The sequence below is a fragment of the Lepisma saccharinum genome, chromosome 1, assembly GCF_977018435.1.
Source record: "Lepisma saccharinum chromosome 1, izLepSacc3.1, whole genome shotgun sequence".
NCBI classification, from domain to species: domain Eukaryota; kingdom Metazoa; phylum Arthropoda; class Insecta; order Zygentoma; family Lepismatidae; genus Lepisma; species Lepisma saccharinum.
In genome coordinates, this window is record NC_139229.1 from 207,108,474 (window position 1) to 207,126,822 (window position 18,349).

Consider the following 18,349-nt stretch of genomic DNA (forward strand, 5'->3'; position numbering starts at 1 on the left):
ATATTTCCTCATTGGTCGCCACGCCATTTGCGGCTCGCCACCCTCCATCCTCATACAGTTTTCCTCTTCTTCCCTTTGCCTCACGAGATCGAAACACAGAAAGGCTGTATTCTGTGGCTCAAACCTGTGGCCAGCCTGTGGCGAGCAAGGTTCAAGTTCGCTCAGCGATCAAGTGAGCAGCGCTCGCGGAGCAATGCCTATTTGGCCGTCAAGTAGCAGAGCGATCACGTTGCTCGCTGAGCGCTCAGATACTTGACGATCCCCTGATCTCGGTCTCGTAGAAGCTTTTCTCAACGCTGTCAAAATTGTCACTCAAAGCACTGATGACGTCATCATCACACTTAAACCGTTCACACGGCACAGCACTTTTTAAGGTTGGGAAAGATTTAGCAATCCGACGGTTCAAGGTAGAGCGAATACGGCGGGAGTTTCAGAAATTCGAACCCCCCATTCATGGATGGCAGAAACGGCAAAAACAGACGTGCGTATTGAGGCATTGTCCTGATGGAAAATCACGCTCCTAGATATCTTCTGCGGTGCTGGATCTTCAAAGCCTCTCGTAACTACCTCAAAAGTTTGCAAACACATCGATGAAATCGGTGTCGACTCTGACACCGATATCGTCAGCACCAGATATCAACGGCTGCACACGTGGCCCTGTACGCTAAATTTTCTGGAGCAACCACTGACAGGCCGGTTTGCAGTTGGAGTTCATTTCGACAAATTGGCAGTCGGACAAACACCCACTGCGCCTCAGGTAATGAAAAAGAAGACACAGACACTCAGTCATAAATTTCAGCTGTGTCAAGGAGGAAGTGGAGCCGATGTCAACCATAGCATAATGACGCTAAACCTAGCACAATTTTAGCTTCGTTGGCACCTAGCACCCTGTGTTTACTTGCATAATGGGAAAATCCAGCAAAATTTGCAAACTTGCTTCTCTGAAGGGAGACATTCACTTCAAAGGACGATACTTTGAGAAATTAAAAATAAAATTATATCCAGATTTTACTTCCGATCCAGGGACATGCTTTTACAACCACATCCTCTTCTCTTCATCTTTTCTATATTCTCCCAAGTTTACCTCGCGAGGAACATTTCATGGCAAGAAATCGATAGAAAGTTGTGGGTCAGAAGTAAAACAACTGTTCCGCTTTGAAGTCGACGAATCATCTCAAACTTTCTCTAGTCCAATGTCGAACTCATCTCGGAAAAATAATTATAATAATAAATTACTATTACTAATTATCAATAATAGTAATAATTCATTATTATTATTAAAATTGTAGTCTAGTCCCTACCACACTTTATCAGCATTTAGCATAATTTCACAGATTAAACAGAACTTTTTGTGATCGGAAGATTAGCAACGATGGGTAGGAGCCATCTGCTATTTCAAGCTTTGTCCATTAAGGTATCGGCGAGAACTCCGATTTTATCGGTGCGTGTGAAAAATTCGTGTCGGTGCCGGTGTCGTCAACTATAACGACTCCGACAAAGGATCGGCACGTGTGCAAGCGCTCTTACTGTCCGGCGATAGTTTGACCCTTTGGAAGATGGTCCACCTGCGCTACCTCCTCTGCATCCCAGAAAACACTGTTGACATCACATGCCTTCTTGAGGGGTGGAAGAGTAGACACGCTTTCACTTCTTTGACTGTTTTGTCTCAGGAGTGTAATGATGGGCACAGGTTTCGTCAACTGTCAGAAATTGCTTCACAAATCTGCCTGGATCGGCCTCAAACAGCACCAGATTTCGATCCGATATTATGCGCCGCATCAACAATTGCTCGTTTATCATCAACTTTGAAACTCAACGTGCAGATACGTTCTTCATCTGCAAATGGTCATGGACAGTGCTCTTCACCGTCGATTTCGACATCTGCAGTTCCTCGTTGACGTGTCTGATGACCACACGCCTGTCTGCCAAAACCATATTATGCACTTGGTCCACATTATTTTGTTACCACCAGTGGCGTAGCATGGGCATTTCGGGTGGGAACGCCAAATCCGAAGGAAGGGTCGGCCCTTTTTTGCTTAATAATTTACTTATGGTATTATCGCCATAGGTATTGTTAATTTGCCTGAAGTCAGCTGGGTTTTCAATAAAACATCATCCATGCATGTTTTAGCTAGAAAATTAGATGCCTCACTATGCCACAAATGTTTTGAACTCTGGTGTTGTATACCTTTTTTTATACTTTTCTGCGTGACGCAAGTCATTAAAAACCTACCTGAATCACAAGCTCCTCTGCTCAACAGTAGACGTCATTGTTGTGGAAATACAACTACTGATTGATTTGGTTTGTTTTACTTCGCTTTTCTACCACTTTTGGTTAATCGCGAATACGAATATGAGTGATGATATTGAAGAAGGGACACTCACAAAGAACACCCGTTCTGACGCCGGGATTCGAATCAGGGGCCTCTGTCGTCTTGAGTCGCTGTGCAAAACACTCTGACACGGAGGTGGGTCAATGATCCAACTATCGTACACTCAACTGACGTAACAGTGCCGATTAGTAATTCAGACCACTGTTTATTACATCTTGAGAATGTTGATAAACATTTTAAAATAATTTTGTCCAGAGATCATTCGATATAAAGAGTTTTCAAATGAATGCTAAACACTTCCATTGACACAATATTAATCAGTTAGATACTAACGATATAATAATAATAATAATTAAAAAAAGAATAGTTTTGCGGGTTAAGTGGTAGAGCAGCCACAGGCTGGACTTCCTCCACGATGACTTCACCAACTTATTTGACAAAAACTGTGTTGATCTTTTAGTTTTTAATGCACATCGCTCTTCGTGCGATAAATTATACAATGGAGTGGCCATTAAGAAGTGGTATATTTGAGTTTGGTAAAGTTACGTCAGTCAATATTGCATATTGTAACATCACATAGCACGAGTGGCATGAGCGCGAAGAACGGGGTAGGAATTCTACCGCTGTCGTCTGCAGAAGCCAGGAAGGGTTACATGAACCAATCACGTAGCGTAGCCCTCTGCTCCGTACGCTGGCGTATGAGAGAGCATTTACGCCCGTACTGTAGAGATCCAAGCTTTCCCTCAAGAAAGGCAGCAAGGAATATAGAGTTCTTTACGATGAACCTGCTCGGCGTACGGCCAGTAAAGGCATTGAAAAAAAAATGCTAGAACGAGTGTTGTTAGTGGAGCGTTGCAAGCGGATCGCGAAAAAGAGCTATTATAATGCCATGAAGGTCAAACATATATGAAATTAGTCACGTTTTACTTTATATTTACAGCATTTACTCATTTTTGAAATGTTAAATCTGGGAACGCCGGGCGTACGGGCCTACTATAACGCTACGCCACTGGTTACCACCTACATCGGCCTGCCAGGGCGAGGGTCATCTTTCATGTTCGTTCTTCCGCATTTTAATTCTGCTACCCATCTCTTCACTGTGGCAGAGGAAAGGACATCCTCTGTTGTCACCATGTCCTCATGGATGTCCTTGGGTTATAACTCCTTTTTGTGCAGACATTTGATCAATGCTCGGAGCTCTTGCTTCTCCATTTTCCCCTGCAGCCCGCACTTAGCACCACTCCAGGCTCTGCATAACAGACACAGACTAATATGTAGTGACGAAAATTGGCATTCACATACTCTAAGAAATACAGTATAGATCGGTCTAGGTCAGGCTCATCACTTCTGGGAACACTCTCATACTACTATTAGCCCCCCCCCCTCCACTACTACTACAACAACAACTACTAGGTCTACTACTACTTCTGCTGCTGCTAAAACTACTTCTAAACCCCTTCCATCCCCCTAAGAGTTAAATTGTAGGTGAAATGTTCTCGAACTATGCCGTAAGTGATGTTATCAACAGCACACTTCCCTTAATCGTAACCCATCTACTTAATATGAATCGAACCCTGATATATTTTCGTAAATGAAACATCATGCTACCTGCTCATGCCCCTTGAACTTTCCATAAACGTTCAATTTCGCCCTACGAGGTGCAACGGTAGCAATCCTCCTGACGTGAGGGTGCTACCTGGAGAGAGAGAGAGAGATAGAGAGAGAGAGAGAGAGAGAGAGAGAGAGAGAGAGAGAGAGAGAGAGAGAGAGAAATCCTAATAGAAAACGAACTGTTCTAACATATCTAAAATATCGGATTAAACTGGACAGTTAAATTAAACTGTTTTATTTATTTTACGTCGCTTATCTACCTGGATTAATCGCGACGATAAGAATTAATGCTGAACAGATGAAATTTATGATAGGACAAACAGAATGATATATCCATACCTTCACCAGGGTTGGAACCTCGGACCTCTGACTTCGCAGTGCATGAAGATGACCACTCCTTCACAGAGGCTGGCATAATATTATGAAATCGTAGTACTGTACGCAATACTGCACCAATGTTAATAAACATAGTTTATGGAATTATATCACAATTTTCAAATGTCTTCATGGATGGATGGATGAATTAACATTGTATTTTCTGTAAAAATGGCTGGTAAGTAAATATGTGAGAATTATGGTAATTTGCACCCGTCTGAGAGATTTATTGGTGGAAATTGTTAAGAATTGCCACTTTTATAGATAAAATAAAAAACTTCACACTAAAGCTGGTCTTGTAATTAAATATGAGGAGTTTTACACAGTGAAAATGTAAAGAACAGAAAGATAATTTCAAAATTTCCGTAACCTGATCCGCTCATAGTTCTTGGTATTGAGAGTTTCCTGGTAACGTTAATACCGGCAATAATACTTGAGATGTAAATAGAATGTTTATTAATTTTTATACATTATAATTGTACCTATTTTGTTGATTGATTGACTTGCTTTATTTTTACTTCGCTTTTTGTGCCACATTTGGATGATTTGCGAAGATTGGGATGAGTGATGATGTGATGAAACTGATAAATGGAGACTCACAAATATCCATACCCAGGCCAGGATTCGAACCGGGGACCCCTGGTATCTATTTTGGACAACTGTGCTTCAGAAATAGAAACAACTATCTCTTATTTCTCAAACTCAATTGAGAAATTTTAGTTACAGGTTCCGCGCAAATTATATGTCCCAGGCCACGTACCTATCTAAGTAGAGTAGATTCTGTATAGCCTACGTTATGTTTCCAGTTCAGTAAACATAGATTAGGCATCTTGAACTTTATTGACCATTCAACGTGCTCAATGAACGGGAGGGGGCGATTGCTGGGTGGTCTATCACCCATTTTCGCTTAGGTTTTCTAAGAAAAAGGTCAGACGGAGGAAAATAGGGCAGAATATAGAACAGACTCATAAAAAAGTAGTAAAATCTAATCTCCATCTTACGAAAATAAAACGTCACTAAACCTTCAAGCCTGCATTCTTATTAGTAGAGTTTCCAAAATAACATGTATCCATGTTACTGTATTACATCTTTACGCGGGAAATGGAGACGATTTTTGTGTGTTAAGAATGCGTGACGGGATTTTTTCTCACGCTGATTCCTTTACTTAGGTACAGTAACCTGTCACGCCACATAATCGTTGCTTTAGGAGAATTACTCTGAAAGTTACCTTGACAGAATTAACCCTAGATGGGAGAACAGGAAGAATGAGGTAATTTCAGCTCCTGACCTTGCAATCTAACCTGTTTGCACACACGGCTCATGCATCATATGGTGCACTATGAAATGTTGATATCACAGCTTCATGGTTTCGTTCACCTCACATGTCAGTGTTTGGCAGTCCCTAGTTACAAGAAACAGTTTTATTTTTTAGGAATTCTAGCTGTAACCAGCTACTATAAAAAGTAAACAGTTGTAACTGTAACAGAGTTACTTTTTGCAGTATAAGTAACGTTATCAACAGTTACTTTTCGACATTTAAATTGTTAACTTGAAAATTTGTTACGTTGGGAAGAGCTAAATTTAGTAACTCTGTTTCCAACTATGTGTCTTCTCTGGATGCTAAGGTGTAAGTTTTTGTTATTGCCCAGAGCAAGGAAGCTGGGTGTCATTGCATACCAATTTTTGAAGGTCCATACTTATTGCAATTCATCATTTCTAATTGCGCGCGAAACTTCAGTGTTTTGGGTCGATTGCTGCATCCATTTGGAAAGTGGTAGTCGGGCTATAAAGAAGTTATTGTCGACGTAGTGGATTCTGTTGAGCTTGTAATGGAAGAGAAAGAAGCAGGTGCAAGAGGATTTGATGCCACCGCATGAAAAGTACCGTGGCTGTCATAATAACAATTTTTCCAATTAAAATCATTAAAGTAAAGCTGGCTCCTTGTTCCAATCATTTATTTGTTGTAATAATATAAATATGTATATGGAGACTTATGCATCAGAAACATGAATAAAACACATGCACGTCTTTATATATTTAATGATCATTCATTGAGTGTAATGTGTTTGCAAATTTTGAACACACAGACTTACAGTTTCTTTACAAGTACCAGTAACTACAACTGTGTTAGTTTCTAAAATTAATAACTGTAATTATAGTTCAGTAATTTTTAAAGTAACTTTCCGAACACTGTTATGTGTGACTAATATCATCATAGGAAAGTAAATTAATTATTAAGAAAAGCAGGGTACTTGTTAAATATACATGTATATAATGATTGTATGAAATATTAGGGGATTTATTCATAAATGAGCACAGCGCCTAATGTGTACATAATCTGGTTGGTGCAGCTTTAATAATGAACCATTGTGCTATTGTCTGGTAACTGTGAAATATGCTTAATCGGCTCTTTCCGTCCTTTTTGTTCTAGAAACAATGTTAACCTTCAAGGTAGTTTAATTATTTCAGGGTTATTCAATTTTCGGTGAATTATTCTACTTTAATGGAAACTAGAAAGCTTAACTACGCAAAGTTCTAACTGAAAAATGTGACCAGGTTATCAAAAATTATTTTCCACATTCTGATGTAAGTATGAAATTTTTTGCTGTTCACATTGAGCGTTTCTATAGTTTGCAGTTAAACGGTTTCCTACAGATCCACCTCAAGGTGGAATTTTGGAATTGGGTCATCGCAAAAGTTATAAATGCTTCTTATTTTTTATATTTAAAAAAATGCTTCCTCGGAGTAATTCAACGTAAGTTAATGCATGCACAAGATTACTTAAATAATAAAAATTGTTAAGAAAATAAAGTCAACTCCAACTAAGGCAATCTGATCTTATTTTTTGAATATCTTGACGCATTAACGACGTCAGTTGACCAGTCCGCCACCAGTCACAGCCCTCCAAAGCAAAAAATAAAAACTAAATAAGCAAATGGTCTTTTAATACAAATAAGCATATCTTGCATGATATTTAGTGGGTTATCTGTGAACGTTGCACTTATTTCAACAGGAAAATTTCCCTCAAACGTCCTTCGTTTAGGAAAGAGTATGCTCGAATTCAATATTCGGAAAAATGACATGTTTAGAACTCCTAAGCCAAACATGGAGAGTAGAATAGAACGGGTCTTTATTTAAGCAGATGCATCATATGGACGCTGGGATCTTGAGTAACGACTTACAGAGAGGAAGTCACTAATGTTCTACAGTAATTAGGATGAGTGGTTCTTGCAATTACGTAACAATAAGCTATGAGTCAGAGTTCTTCCCATTGAATAAATAAGTGACAATGAAATATTAGTTAATTACTCTACTGCTCGATTTACTAAATATACGTCTTGTGTAAATTGTTTCAAGGCCACGTGTACAGTACCATTCTTCCAAATACTAATCTTTCTGCGCAGAAGCATTTATTATTGAGATTTACCCTGTTCTAGTAAGGGTGTGAGTTAGATATTAACAACTTTTTTGTTGAGTCCATTCTATTTAAGTTTCATATTTAATATATAAATAACTTAAATGAATATTTTATTGATGTTCCCTGTGAAATCCTTTATGGCATAAAAGTACGTAGGGAGAGTGGCTGGAAATAGGGCTCCACACATTTTCGATCTACGCAATAGTGGAGGTGAGTACGCTTAAGCCATCTTTACCCTCATGAATATCTAATTCGAATGTCCCTTCGCCGTCTATCTTGAGTTTGGAACTATGACACTTTATGCGCCGCCTTTGTCTAGACTTGGTTTATATACGTACTCTATATTTATCAATCACAAATCCATGTTCTCTCTTTAAGCCTTTTTTACTATTATTTTTAAGGGTCTGACCAGCTGCTACGTACAATTCTGAAGTAGATTGTAGAGCCAAGGCTTTAGTAGAAGTTAAAAACGAAAAGAAACATCCATAGTTATTTTTTAAGAAAAGGAAATGATAAGAAATACACTCCTCACAAAAAGTTTAGAATATTATTATATTAGGCAATAGGTGATAGGCACGGTGCCATATTTCGGCAAGAAGACGAGAACGTGCACCAGACAGATACCATGTGTTGCTGCATTCCAAGGCCGTGTCTGTCACCTATTCTCTAACGTAACAATATTTCTAACTTTTTGTGCGGAGTGTATAAAATTATTATTTACAACGTGTTTTGTTCTCAAACAATAACTCATACTTCTCGTAATTGTATGATCTGCAAGATGGAATTATTACACCCCCTTCTTATTGAATTACACATATCAGAAAATATTTAAACAAAAAAATCTCCAGCCGGACCCTGTGGCCGAGAGGTTAGCACATCGCGCTGCGACGCCAAGGGTCCCGGGTTCGAATCCCGCTCGGGCTTGGTTGTTTGTGAATGTCCATTCAGCAATTTCATCAATCATTCCCATCTTCGCAAATTAGTCAAGAGGCACAAAACGCGAAGTAAAATAAACTAAATCAAATCAAAATAAAAAAAAGTTAAAAAATCTCCAGTAGTAAGTTATGAAGCCTAATTTTATAGAAAATACACGTATTTAAGGCTCTCTCTAGACATTTTCCCTACTATTTAAGTTATTGTAGCGAACAGAAAGCAAGTATGTTAATCAAGGTAAAAAGGCAAGAAAATGTTACATAACAGCGAGGGACTTTCCACTTGTTGGACTTTCCTCTTGTTAAGAGAAAATGCTAGATGAGAACAGAATGACTTTTCTGTAACATCTCATTTGTGCACGCGGATTTAATGCAAATCAAAACAAGTTGCAAATGTAAAAAAATAATAATAAGATTGGTCACCGTGAGAACATCCTTCTCTTGTTGTGAACACTATAATTGAATATCTTTATCATATACTTGAGATTCGGAGTACTATTACATCCCCGGGGATGATTCGCTGTTTCTTCTTGATCACAGACTACTATTGCGGATCAGAGGTTTTGTCTTTCTTTTTATGATCTGCACTGTTACGTCACTTCTTAAAGAAAGAGGGTTGTCAAGCGATTCTGAAGAAAAGCAATTAGTTCGTTATCCTTGACCCTCAGTTGGTGAAGCTAAACATGTCCTTGCAAAAAAGAGATCCCTCGATTATGTAGAATCATTTTCCTCTTTCACACTGCTCGCTGATCCTTGCAGTATATATAACTCCTGTGATCGAGCAAGGATCACAGTCTACCTCTGACAATCGTAGGAAACTGTTCAGCATCAGAGCACAATGAAAGTCGTCATTGCTTTTGTCTTTGTTCTGGCAACTGGCTTTGCTGGTGCATTAGTGGTGAGTATATTTAGTATGCATATACAGGGTGATTCTTTATGTAGTTTACAACTTCAATAATTTATAATTATTTATTGGAACCACATACAGACTTGGTTTATATGTCATTATGCAGCAAAACACTTCAAGTTTTTTATTAGAAATCTGTTATGGTTCAATGTGTGCACCGTTGGTCATCCTGGACACATCCCAACGAAAGTCAATTTCCTGCCAAACATTAACCAGCATTTCAGGGGTAACATTAGCGATGGCTGTTGTGATGCGATCTTGAAGTTCATGAAGATTATGAGGTAGGGGAGGGGTGTACACCCTATCTTTCACAAACCCCCACAAAAAAAGTCGAGTGGAGTGTAATCTGGAGACCAGGCAATTGGTCCACCACGACCTATCCACTTGTCTGGGAAACGATGATCAAGGAATTCCCTTACCTCTGTCAGGTAGTGTGGTGGGGATCTATCTTGTTGCCACCATATGCACCCATCATGGTCATCTTCATCCAACTGTGGAAGAAGGAAGTTCTGGAGCATATCTTCGAACCAGAACACGCACTTAGCTCTTTACACACCAGTGAAAGTCGCCATTTTCAGAGATAGACCGGTGGCGCCGCATGTGATCAACTCCGCAACTACACACTACGCGAGTCAAAACTTGAAGTGTTTTGCTGCATAATGACATATAAACCAAGTCTGTATGTGGTTCCAATAAATAATTATAATTTATTGAAGTTGTAAACTACATAAAGAATCACCCTGTATAATTATTATAGCATGGTTGGACTTTGCCTCAATACAGAATAAGAATTTAAATTCGAAAATATACAAATAGAAATCGTCCCCTAATAATGTTTAAATTTTTTGAAAATAATTCAGAAGAGTTAATATATTAACTCTCGAATCCCAACATGATGGATCAAATCGAAATATATTTTTGTGTTTTTGAGACTGAAAAGTTTTGGATACAATGTTAAAGTTCCCGCCAAATTTGAAATTACGGAAGCCTGGAAGTCTTGTGACATACGTATGTTGATACAAATCATGTTCGTTGCTGTAATCCTTGGAAAGAATCCTTATCTGAAAGTTCCTTGAGTTTTTGTACGTTTCTGCATGCTTGCAGAAGCCTCTTGAAAACACATGCGACATAAAACGCATAATTTTAAAATAGGAAAACAACAAATTTTTGACAAAGTTTGTTTTTAGGTCAATTTTATGCACATGTAGACTGTTCGGGACAGGGCTTAGAATGGATCCCGAATCACTGCATGCACCATAATTAAGTTTCGAGACAATAAGAAACAAGACTTGGTGTGACTGTACCATACTGTACAATTGTATGTGGGATGTTAAAATTGAACTACAATACATGGAGTACTCTTGAATTCTTTAGTGAAACACATTGTTGCAATTGCCATGACAATGACATCCTTCTAACATGCCGACTTGTGCTTTTCTTTTCTAGCAAATCAAATAATAAGCAATTAGAACAAAGTGCATGGATATACAAAGGCCAGGTTTACAATCCACTTTTTACACATAGACTAATTGGGCAAGGTAAGTAATAAATATTATGTAATGGCATCTAAAATAAATAGTAGTTATGGCTTGTCCATTGAGACTACATAATTTTCTTACTAGAAGGATTTTAGTAAATATAATGCATTTGTATTTTGTTTCGTTTCAGAGTGAAACCGGATGCGAATATAATCTATCTCGTGAAGCAAAGGAGATCATAGTCAATTGCCAAAAAGAATCGCCTGAGGTAAGTCATTAACGGGGTGATATTCCCTCCCCACCAGGACCAAGTAACCCAGCAACAAGCAAATTTTCATCCCTATCTCATTTTAAGAGTATGTATACATTATGAAGAAATGCTTGACAATATTTTGAGTATTTGTTCAATTGATTGATTGATTGATTTGTTGTTTTAAGTCCACTTTATGCACAGAAAGGCTAATCGGGACTGGACCTACAGTTTAAAGTGGAATCCTGACCACTATGTGCCTCCACCTGTTATCGAACCCGGGACCCCTTGATTACAAGGCGACGACGCTACCACTGCACCATCGGGGCAGCCCTAAGAGTATTTGTGAAAAAAAGGGAGTAATATATAATGTAGTTACTGGAAAAAGTTCATAGGGCAAGAAAATTTACACCATTGTAAGTCTTCTCGTTCGTAAATTAATTTTAAATACTGGGTTGTATTACAAATAAACAGTTAAATTTGCGAGATAAGAAAATTCAGTACAGCAAGTATACTTGTGCAGTGAATACAGGAAATATATTTGTGTCAGGAAATGAATGTTTAGTTTTTATATTATCCAGCGATGGATAACATTCTCTGACATCCTCCAAACAATAGCGTGCCGAAAGGGGTTGGAAGGTGTCAGCATTCTCCACTCCCCCCCCCCAAAAAAAAAAACAAGTCAAAGGCAGGAAAAGATGGCAATTTGAGGGCTGAGTACTGAAAAAAAAGTATACGTACTCTCCTTTTCGAAAATCCTGGGTACGCTATTGCCCGAAAGCACAAGTTTAATTTGCCCTTTTTTTTGCAGAAGTTGTAAGGAGCTATGTGTAACAATGTAAGAATCTTGCTGAAGGAATAGAAAGGCTATAGAGACGAGAAAGTTAACAAAATATTGGGGAATTGTTGTTCATTATCATCTGTGCAACTGTCTAAATATTCTAATAAATAATTCAAACTTTCCTTTCAGTGTAGGATAAGGTGGAGTAAAGGTAAATTAATTATTAAGGGATCATAAATCAGGACATTGTGGAAAGGGGGGTGTACGTAATATGTCAGGGATATTCGCAGCATCGGAAGTTAAATCACAGATGCAGGGACTAAGTTTTGCATATATTAAGGCGTAAGAGTTAAATTACTGTCTTGAATATTTTTAACCCATGTTTTGTTTAGAAGGATAAAAGTTTGTGTGTGAGCACAGAAAGAAATGTATATTGCCAGAATGTATATACATATATGTATGTGTGAGTGCGGGTGTATGTGTGTATGGGTGTGTGTATGGCTAATATATGTATGTATAATGAACCTCAAAGTAGCCAACATGACACTCTGACTTCAAAGAATTTCATCGAATCCTTGCTCGCAGGGAGATCATGACAATATTTCTGTTGCTCGATGTTCAAGTGTATTAATGTGAAATAAAATCCTATTTTGCGTAACTGGCTGCGAAAAAAAGCCATGTCCAACGTATTGCCATGAAAGCACATATAGGGAGTGTGCAGTTAGGGCGTCATGTATTCTTGATCTTGGCTGTCCTGCAGGCTATGTAATAAGCATGTAATCATCACCACACTCCAGGTACCTGTACCTCACCAGATTGCCCCAGGCACCCATTGATTGGAGGCTGGGCTACTACAACGAGTATGTCTACCTACTTTGAAATAAATTTCTCTTTTTGAAACACTATCTACAACTACTACTCACAGTAAGTCTGACTACCTCCTTGTATTTTTTTTTATCGGATACTCGTATTTGGTATACAGAGTACCCACCAGGTAATGTTAAACTTTTTACATCTTATTTGTCATTCAGTAATCACTGAATATCTCTCCCCCTCCCGCTGCTGTGTTTAGAAATGTGAAACTAACTACAACTAATTTGATACAATTTACCTCGTAGTTTAATATAATTTTTCTATTTCATTTTCCAGTGTTTCCTCCAATGTGCCCTGGCACAGAAGAATGCTGTAAGTATAGGTATATTTTATCCAGTTGATCTTTTTTTTATGCAGACACCTTATTAGCAAACTGACAAAGATGATGTGATAGTTGCCGGCCTCCGTGGCAGAGTGTTAGCACATGGGGTCCCGGGGTTCGAATCCCGGCCTGGGCATGGATGTTTGTGAGTGTCCATTCATCAATTTCATCATATCATCACTCATCCCCATCTTTGCAATTCGCCAAAAGTGGCAGAAAAGCGAAGCAAAATAAACCAAATAAAAAATTAAAAAATAAAATAATATAAAAATGAATTGATAGTTGAAAACTCTCTCATTCTGTTGAGATGGAGGTAATGCATATTTCGAATCAATAGTAGCGAAGTATTGGTGAGAAATTGCACCATCGTATTTCGTTGCTTTATGTCGACTGCAACCTCGATGTCAGACTGTGTTAAGTGGTGAAGCAATAAATCATAATCATGCCACTAAAGGCTCCGGTTTCGAGTCCCGAACTGGGTATGGATATTCCTCTTGTGAGTGCCACTTCAATAATTTAATCTAATCATCATTCATCTCCATCATAAATAAGAGAATTACGGACTCGTAGATCAATGACAGATTCTTCTGCGAAATGGATAGCGTAGTGCACAATGACGCCACGGAGTCCTCAGTTCGAATTCTGTGTAAAGAATGGGCAATGCCGTTTACTTCAATTTACTAGATGATAAAAGAAAAACAAGTTTTCCAGGATACTATTTGCAAATCTGCTGTATGCGTGTCTTAATTTTGTCATGTTTCTTAGTTTTTCTGAACTACCAAAATCTATTTATTGAGCACAATTTTATTATTATTATTACCATTTTTGTATTACTTCAATTATCGATAGAAGTACAATACACCGTGTTTTAAAAAGAATCATCCGATTTCGAAGTCATTTAACTCAGTAACCGTTCGCTAAAACACATCAAACAATGTACTGTTAGGAAGAGGATATACGTGAGTTTCACATGATTGCCGGCAGGTAGCATTCGCGCCCCCCCCCCTCCCTTCCCACACGCTCGCATCAGATTGAAGCCAGATGGCGACGTAACAACAAAAAGCTTTCTGTGTACTGCGCTTTGAAGTGTGTGAATCTGTTACAACAGTGCAACGTGAATTTCGGCGACAGGAAGGTGTTGACCTCCTACCCCACAGAGTATTCGACGTTGGCACAAACAGTTTGAACAGTTCAAAGACACAGGTTGTCTGAGTAAAGGGAAATCAACAGGCCGTGACTCCAGACATGCTCGCATCTGTATGGGATGAATTCCCCTACCGTATGGACATACGTCCAGCGTCCAAAGGGGCTCACATTGAGCACTTATGAACATTTTTATGTAAAAATGTATGCATAGCTGTGTATTTTAAAAGCAATTCCAAGTTCCTGGTTTGATAAATAAAAAATATATAGCCTTTTGAAATCGGGTGATTCTTTTTGAAACACCCTGTACAATATTCAACTTGAATCTGATTTTTTTTAAAAAACTTTTCACACCTTCTGATTGAAGGATAACTTTTATGATATTGTTTAATAAAAGAGAGTAGGTTATATCTTATGTCAAGAATTCAATTTGTTCTGCAGTTTTCATCCTATAACTTACCTTTTACATTAAACTGAAATCCAGTGGTTTTGTGCTAACGTACGCTCTTTCTTTCTTAAACCTTTAATATAGTAATTATATTTAAAATGCATAATTTACATGGGGTTGCATTGCGCTATTTATAAATTTCTTAACATTTTACTAATTCTAAATGCTTCTCTGGTAACATAGTTGGACAAAGATGGTTGCCCTGTGAAGGAGAAATACAAGAAGGTGCAGGAGGATGAAGTTGGAAACAAGGACCTTCTTCCAACAATGCTGAAGATTACTGATGACTGCTTTGATAAGATTCAGAAAGGTAAAGTTGTTCCTATTTTACTTAATAAAATTAGATAGGTTTGTTGGTGTAAAATTCTTCTCAAATTCCTTATGGATGTTTCCTAACAAAAATATTTCACTCAACCAGTTTGACTTATTTTTGCTACTTATTTACTTAACTATTATTAAAGTAAGAATGGCGAAAGAGTTGCATTTGGATAACAAATAATCAGTAGGGGAACGAATTTATACATTAAAGGTTACATTTTCATTCATAAGTATGCTACATGCACCATGCGAAAGGGGAAATTTTAATAAGCAATTTGCGAAGAAATACAAACTATGAATAATATAAATTTTAAAGTAAATATGGTGTATGTTATTGTAGCGTGAGGACGATATGTAGTTATGTACTACAATTCTGGTATGATTTATTTGTGAGCTGTTGGCTCGGTGGTGGAGTGCATTGAGCATTGGACCCACAACCTCTCCACCAATGGTCTCAGGTTTGAGTCTTAGCGTGGCCACGTCTGTTTCTATCTGACTGTGGCTTCATCAATTTCATCTATGATCATTCAACCTCATCGCCACGATTAGCCTTCCGATGTAGAAAAGCTACTTAAAAAATAATTTTATATTATATTATATTATTTATGAGCTATAAGTAGTCATACCTGGTGCCATATCAACATAGCCATTTACAATCCCTCAAATATGCATTGTGTGCGTTTTAAATCTTGGCCATGGCGATCACAGTACTCTAGACGATATGTTTAAAGCAGCAAATATTTATAACACTATTAAAACAATGTTATTATGAACTTGGAAAATAACATACAAGTAAACAAATATAAAACTGTATCGGGGTGGTATATATCTTTCTCCATTCCTTAAAACGCCTTTAAATAAACGGTGTACAGTGACAAGATCGTAAAATACGTATAATTCTGGCAAATTTCAGCTAGAGGGTTCAACTCACAACTGTTCTTTACTAGCATTTCTTCCTAATTACCGAGGAATATATTTGAATATAATTTTAAAAATAATTCTTATAAGTAAAGTTCTTATATTCGCCTGAAACCCGGGGTTTCATTAAAATCCCCTGGTAAGAAATAGCAAGAAAAACAAGTTAATTTCTACATACACGCGGGCGCCAATATAACCTATATGTACATTAAAAACTTTTATGTTTTTCTTTAAATTTCAGGTGATAACTGCTGTGAGTATGTCAAGGCTCTTCATGCGTGCAAGAAGGAAGAACTGAAAAAGGTAAGATTTCCTATATGTATATATACATTAAGTAGCTTTCAAGTTCCCTGCATTAATTGTGTCGACCAAAATGCTGAGGAACGTCATGGGATAGGTAGAAACACAAACAAAAATAAATATTCCATTTCTCGCCTTCTCTTCAAACACATGATCCCTAGCTTACACTGGACCAAATTTCTACCACTTATACAGTAAAACAATATCTATGGAGGGAATAAATAAACTATACATGTTACAAATTTAGATTTTCCTTGCAATAAAGACGAAAGTGGCACTTAGTGCTATTTCGCACTATGCCTTTTCTACAGCTTCGGATTTAGCCAACCTTGCCTATTCTATCCATTTACACGAACAAACAATTTATGCACTGAAACGTACTTTCAAGTAAATATTATAAAATATATATTAGTATTCTCGTATATCATGTTAGACAGTTTTCATGCATTTATTTCAAACCTGCAAAAACTATCTCTAAATGTGTAGTTCCATACACAGACTTGTTTAGTTTGTTCCAACACTTACATAACAGGACGTACAATTTAAAGATTGTCAGACATCTGCAATGGATGATATTCAACTTGATGCCATCGCGCAGTGCACTTTGGAAAGAAACCGTATGAAGTCGGGCAAGCAGATTCCAAGGTGTGAAGGAAAACATATAAGAAGCTTTCTTACAGGGCGAAATTTGCGATATTTTATATCTTGAACTACTTCGACAAACATCATACGCACAATGCTTACCCGACATGTTTTCAACGCAGGATGATCTCTTTGGCGGCGTAGCTTGATTTCGAGTAATGAATTGTGTGGGAAGTTGTTTGCTGAATATCATCCATTAGAACTGACCCTCTGAATTCATGCAAGATCGAGTCACATTATTTAATAAAATAACAAAATGTTGGTTAAAAACCTGAGATGTGATCTAATGTTTGTGCTACAAATGATTATTTAGCTTTTGTCGTAAAAATAACAATGAAATTACTTTCTGTTGGGCTCTTACATTTCTTTTTAAATTTCAGGTCTGCAGCGGAAATAACAATTAATTACTTATCTTCATCTTATAATCTACAAGCGTAAGTATTCGGGGTTTCTCGTTAGAAAACAATCGTTTCTCAGATTGATGTTTTAACGAAGCCGTGGAAAACTTTATTTTACTATATAATTCGATAAAATAATGAATTAATATAAGTTTTTATGTTAAAATATGCTATAATTGACAAATATGACATATTTATGTCCAAACAATGGGAAAAAATAATGAATTTCAACATTTCTTAATTTGATTAAATAACATTGATTATATAATCAAGTATCAAAATTAAATCCAACAGATAATTTAAGATTAGAATGTTTAATATGATGTAGTAAATATGACGATATTAATCTAACGTTCAATGGAAATACAATTAGCTATTTATATCGATTTTGAGAAAAATCAGTTGTTTCCATTTTTGTTACAAATCTACTTTATGTTGTTTTAACTTATACAGAGTAATGCATAATATTGGTGGTGATGAGTATTGTTTCAAACCGATCATACACATATTTAACATAGCGTAGAATATTATTATAGCTTTCATTAAGATAACCAGACAATTAAAGTGTATAATGCTTTTATCCGTTTCAGACATTTTCACCATGTGACCCTGTTGCGTAAATAAATTGAGTATTCATCTGAAATTAGAAATTGTAAAACTAATCATTCTATGTTGTAACAAATAAAGTATGAAGATCTTCTTGTGAATTGTACATATCATTGTTTTTTGTGAATTCTACATACCATGTCTTAATCCTACAAGCCTATATTAAATACACCATAGGCGTAGTTTGTCGGGTGCAAGAGGGGGCACGTGACCCCCAAAATTTTCAGGTTTGTTAGAATTTAAAAATTAAGAATACTTTTGTTAACATCCTAAGACCTGAGGAGCTAAGTAATAAT

At 37.2% G+C, this 18,349-nt stretch overlaps 1 protein-coding gene across 1 annotated transcript; it reads left to right on the top strand.

Moving 5' to 3' along the window:
* The first annotated feature begins 9,413 nt into the window (after positions 1-9,413).
* LOC145991428 (uncharacterized) lies at positions 9,414-18,159 on the top strand. The gene is made up of 7 exons (XM_083127432.1): positions 9,414-9,567; positions 11,245-11,322; positions 13,235-13,270; positions 15,055-15,181; positions 16,349-16,410; positions 17,430-17,483; positions 18,038-18,159. Exons 1-6 carry the CDS (start codon positions 9,508-9,510, stop codon positions 17,451-17,453), a joined length of 387 nt encoding a protein of 128 aa, XP_082983558.1. The 5' UTR covers positions 9,414-9,507; the 3' UTR covers positions 17,454-17,483; positions 18,038-18,159.
* Positions 18,160-18,349: the final 190 nt, after the last annotated feature.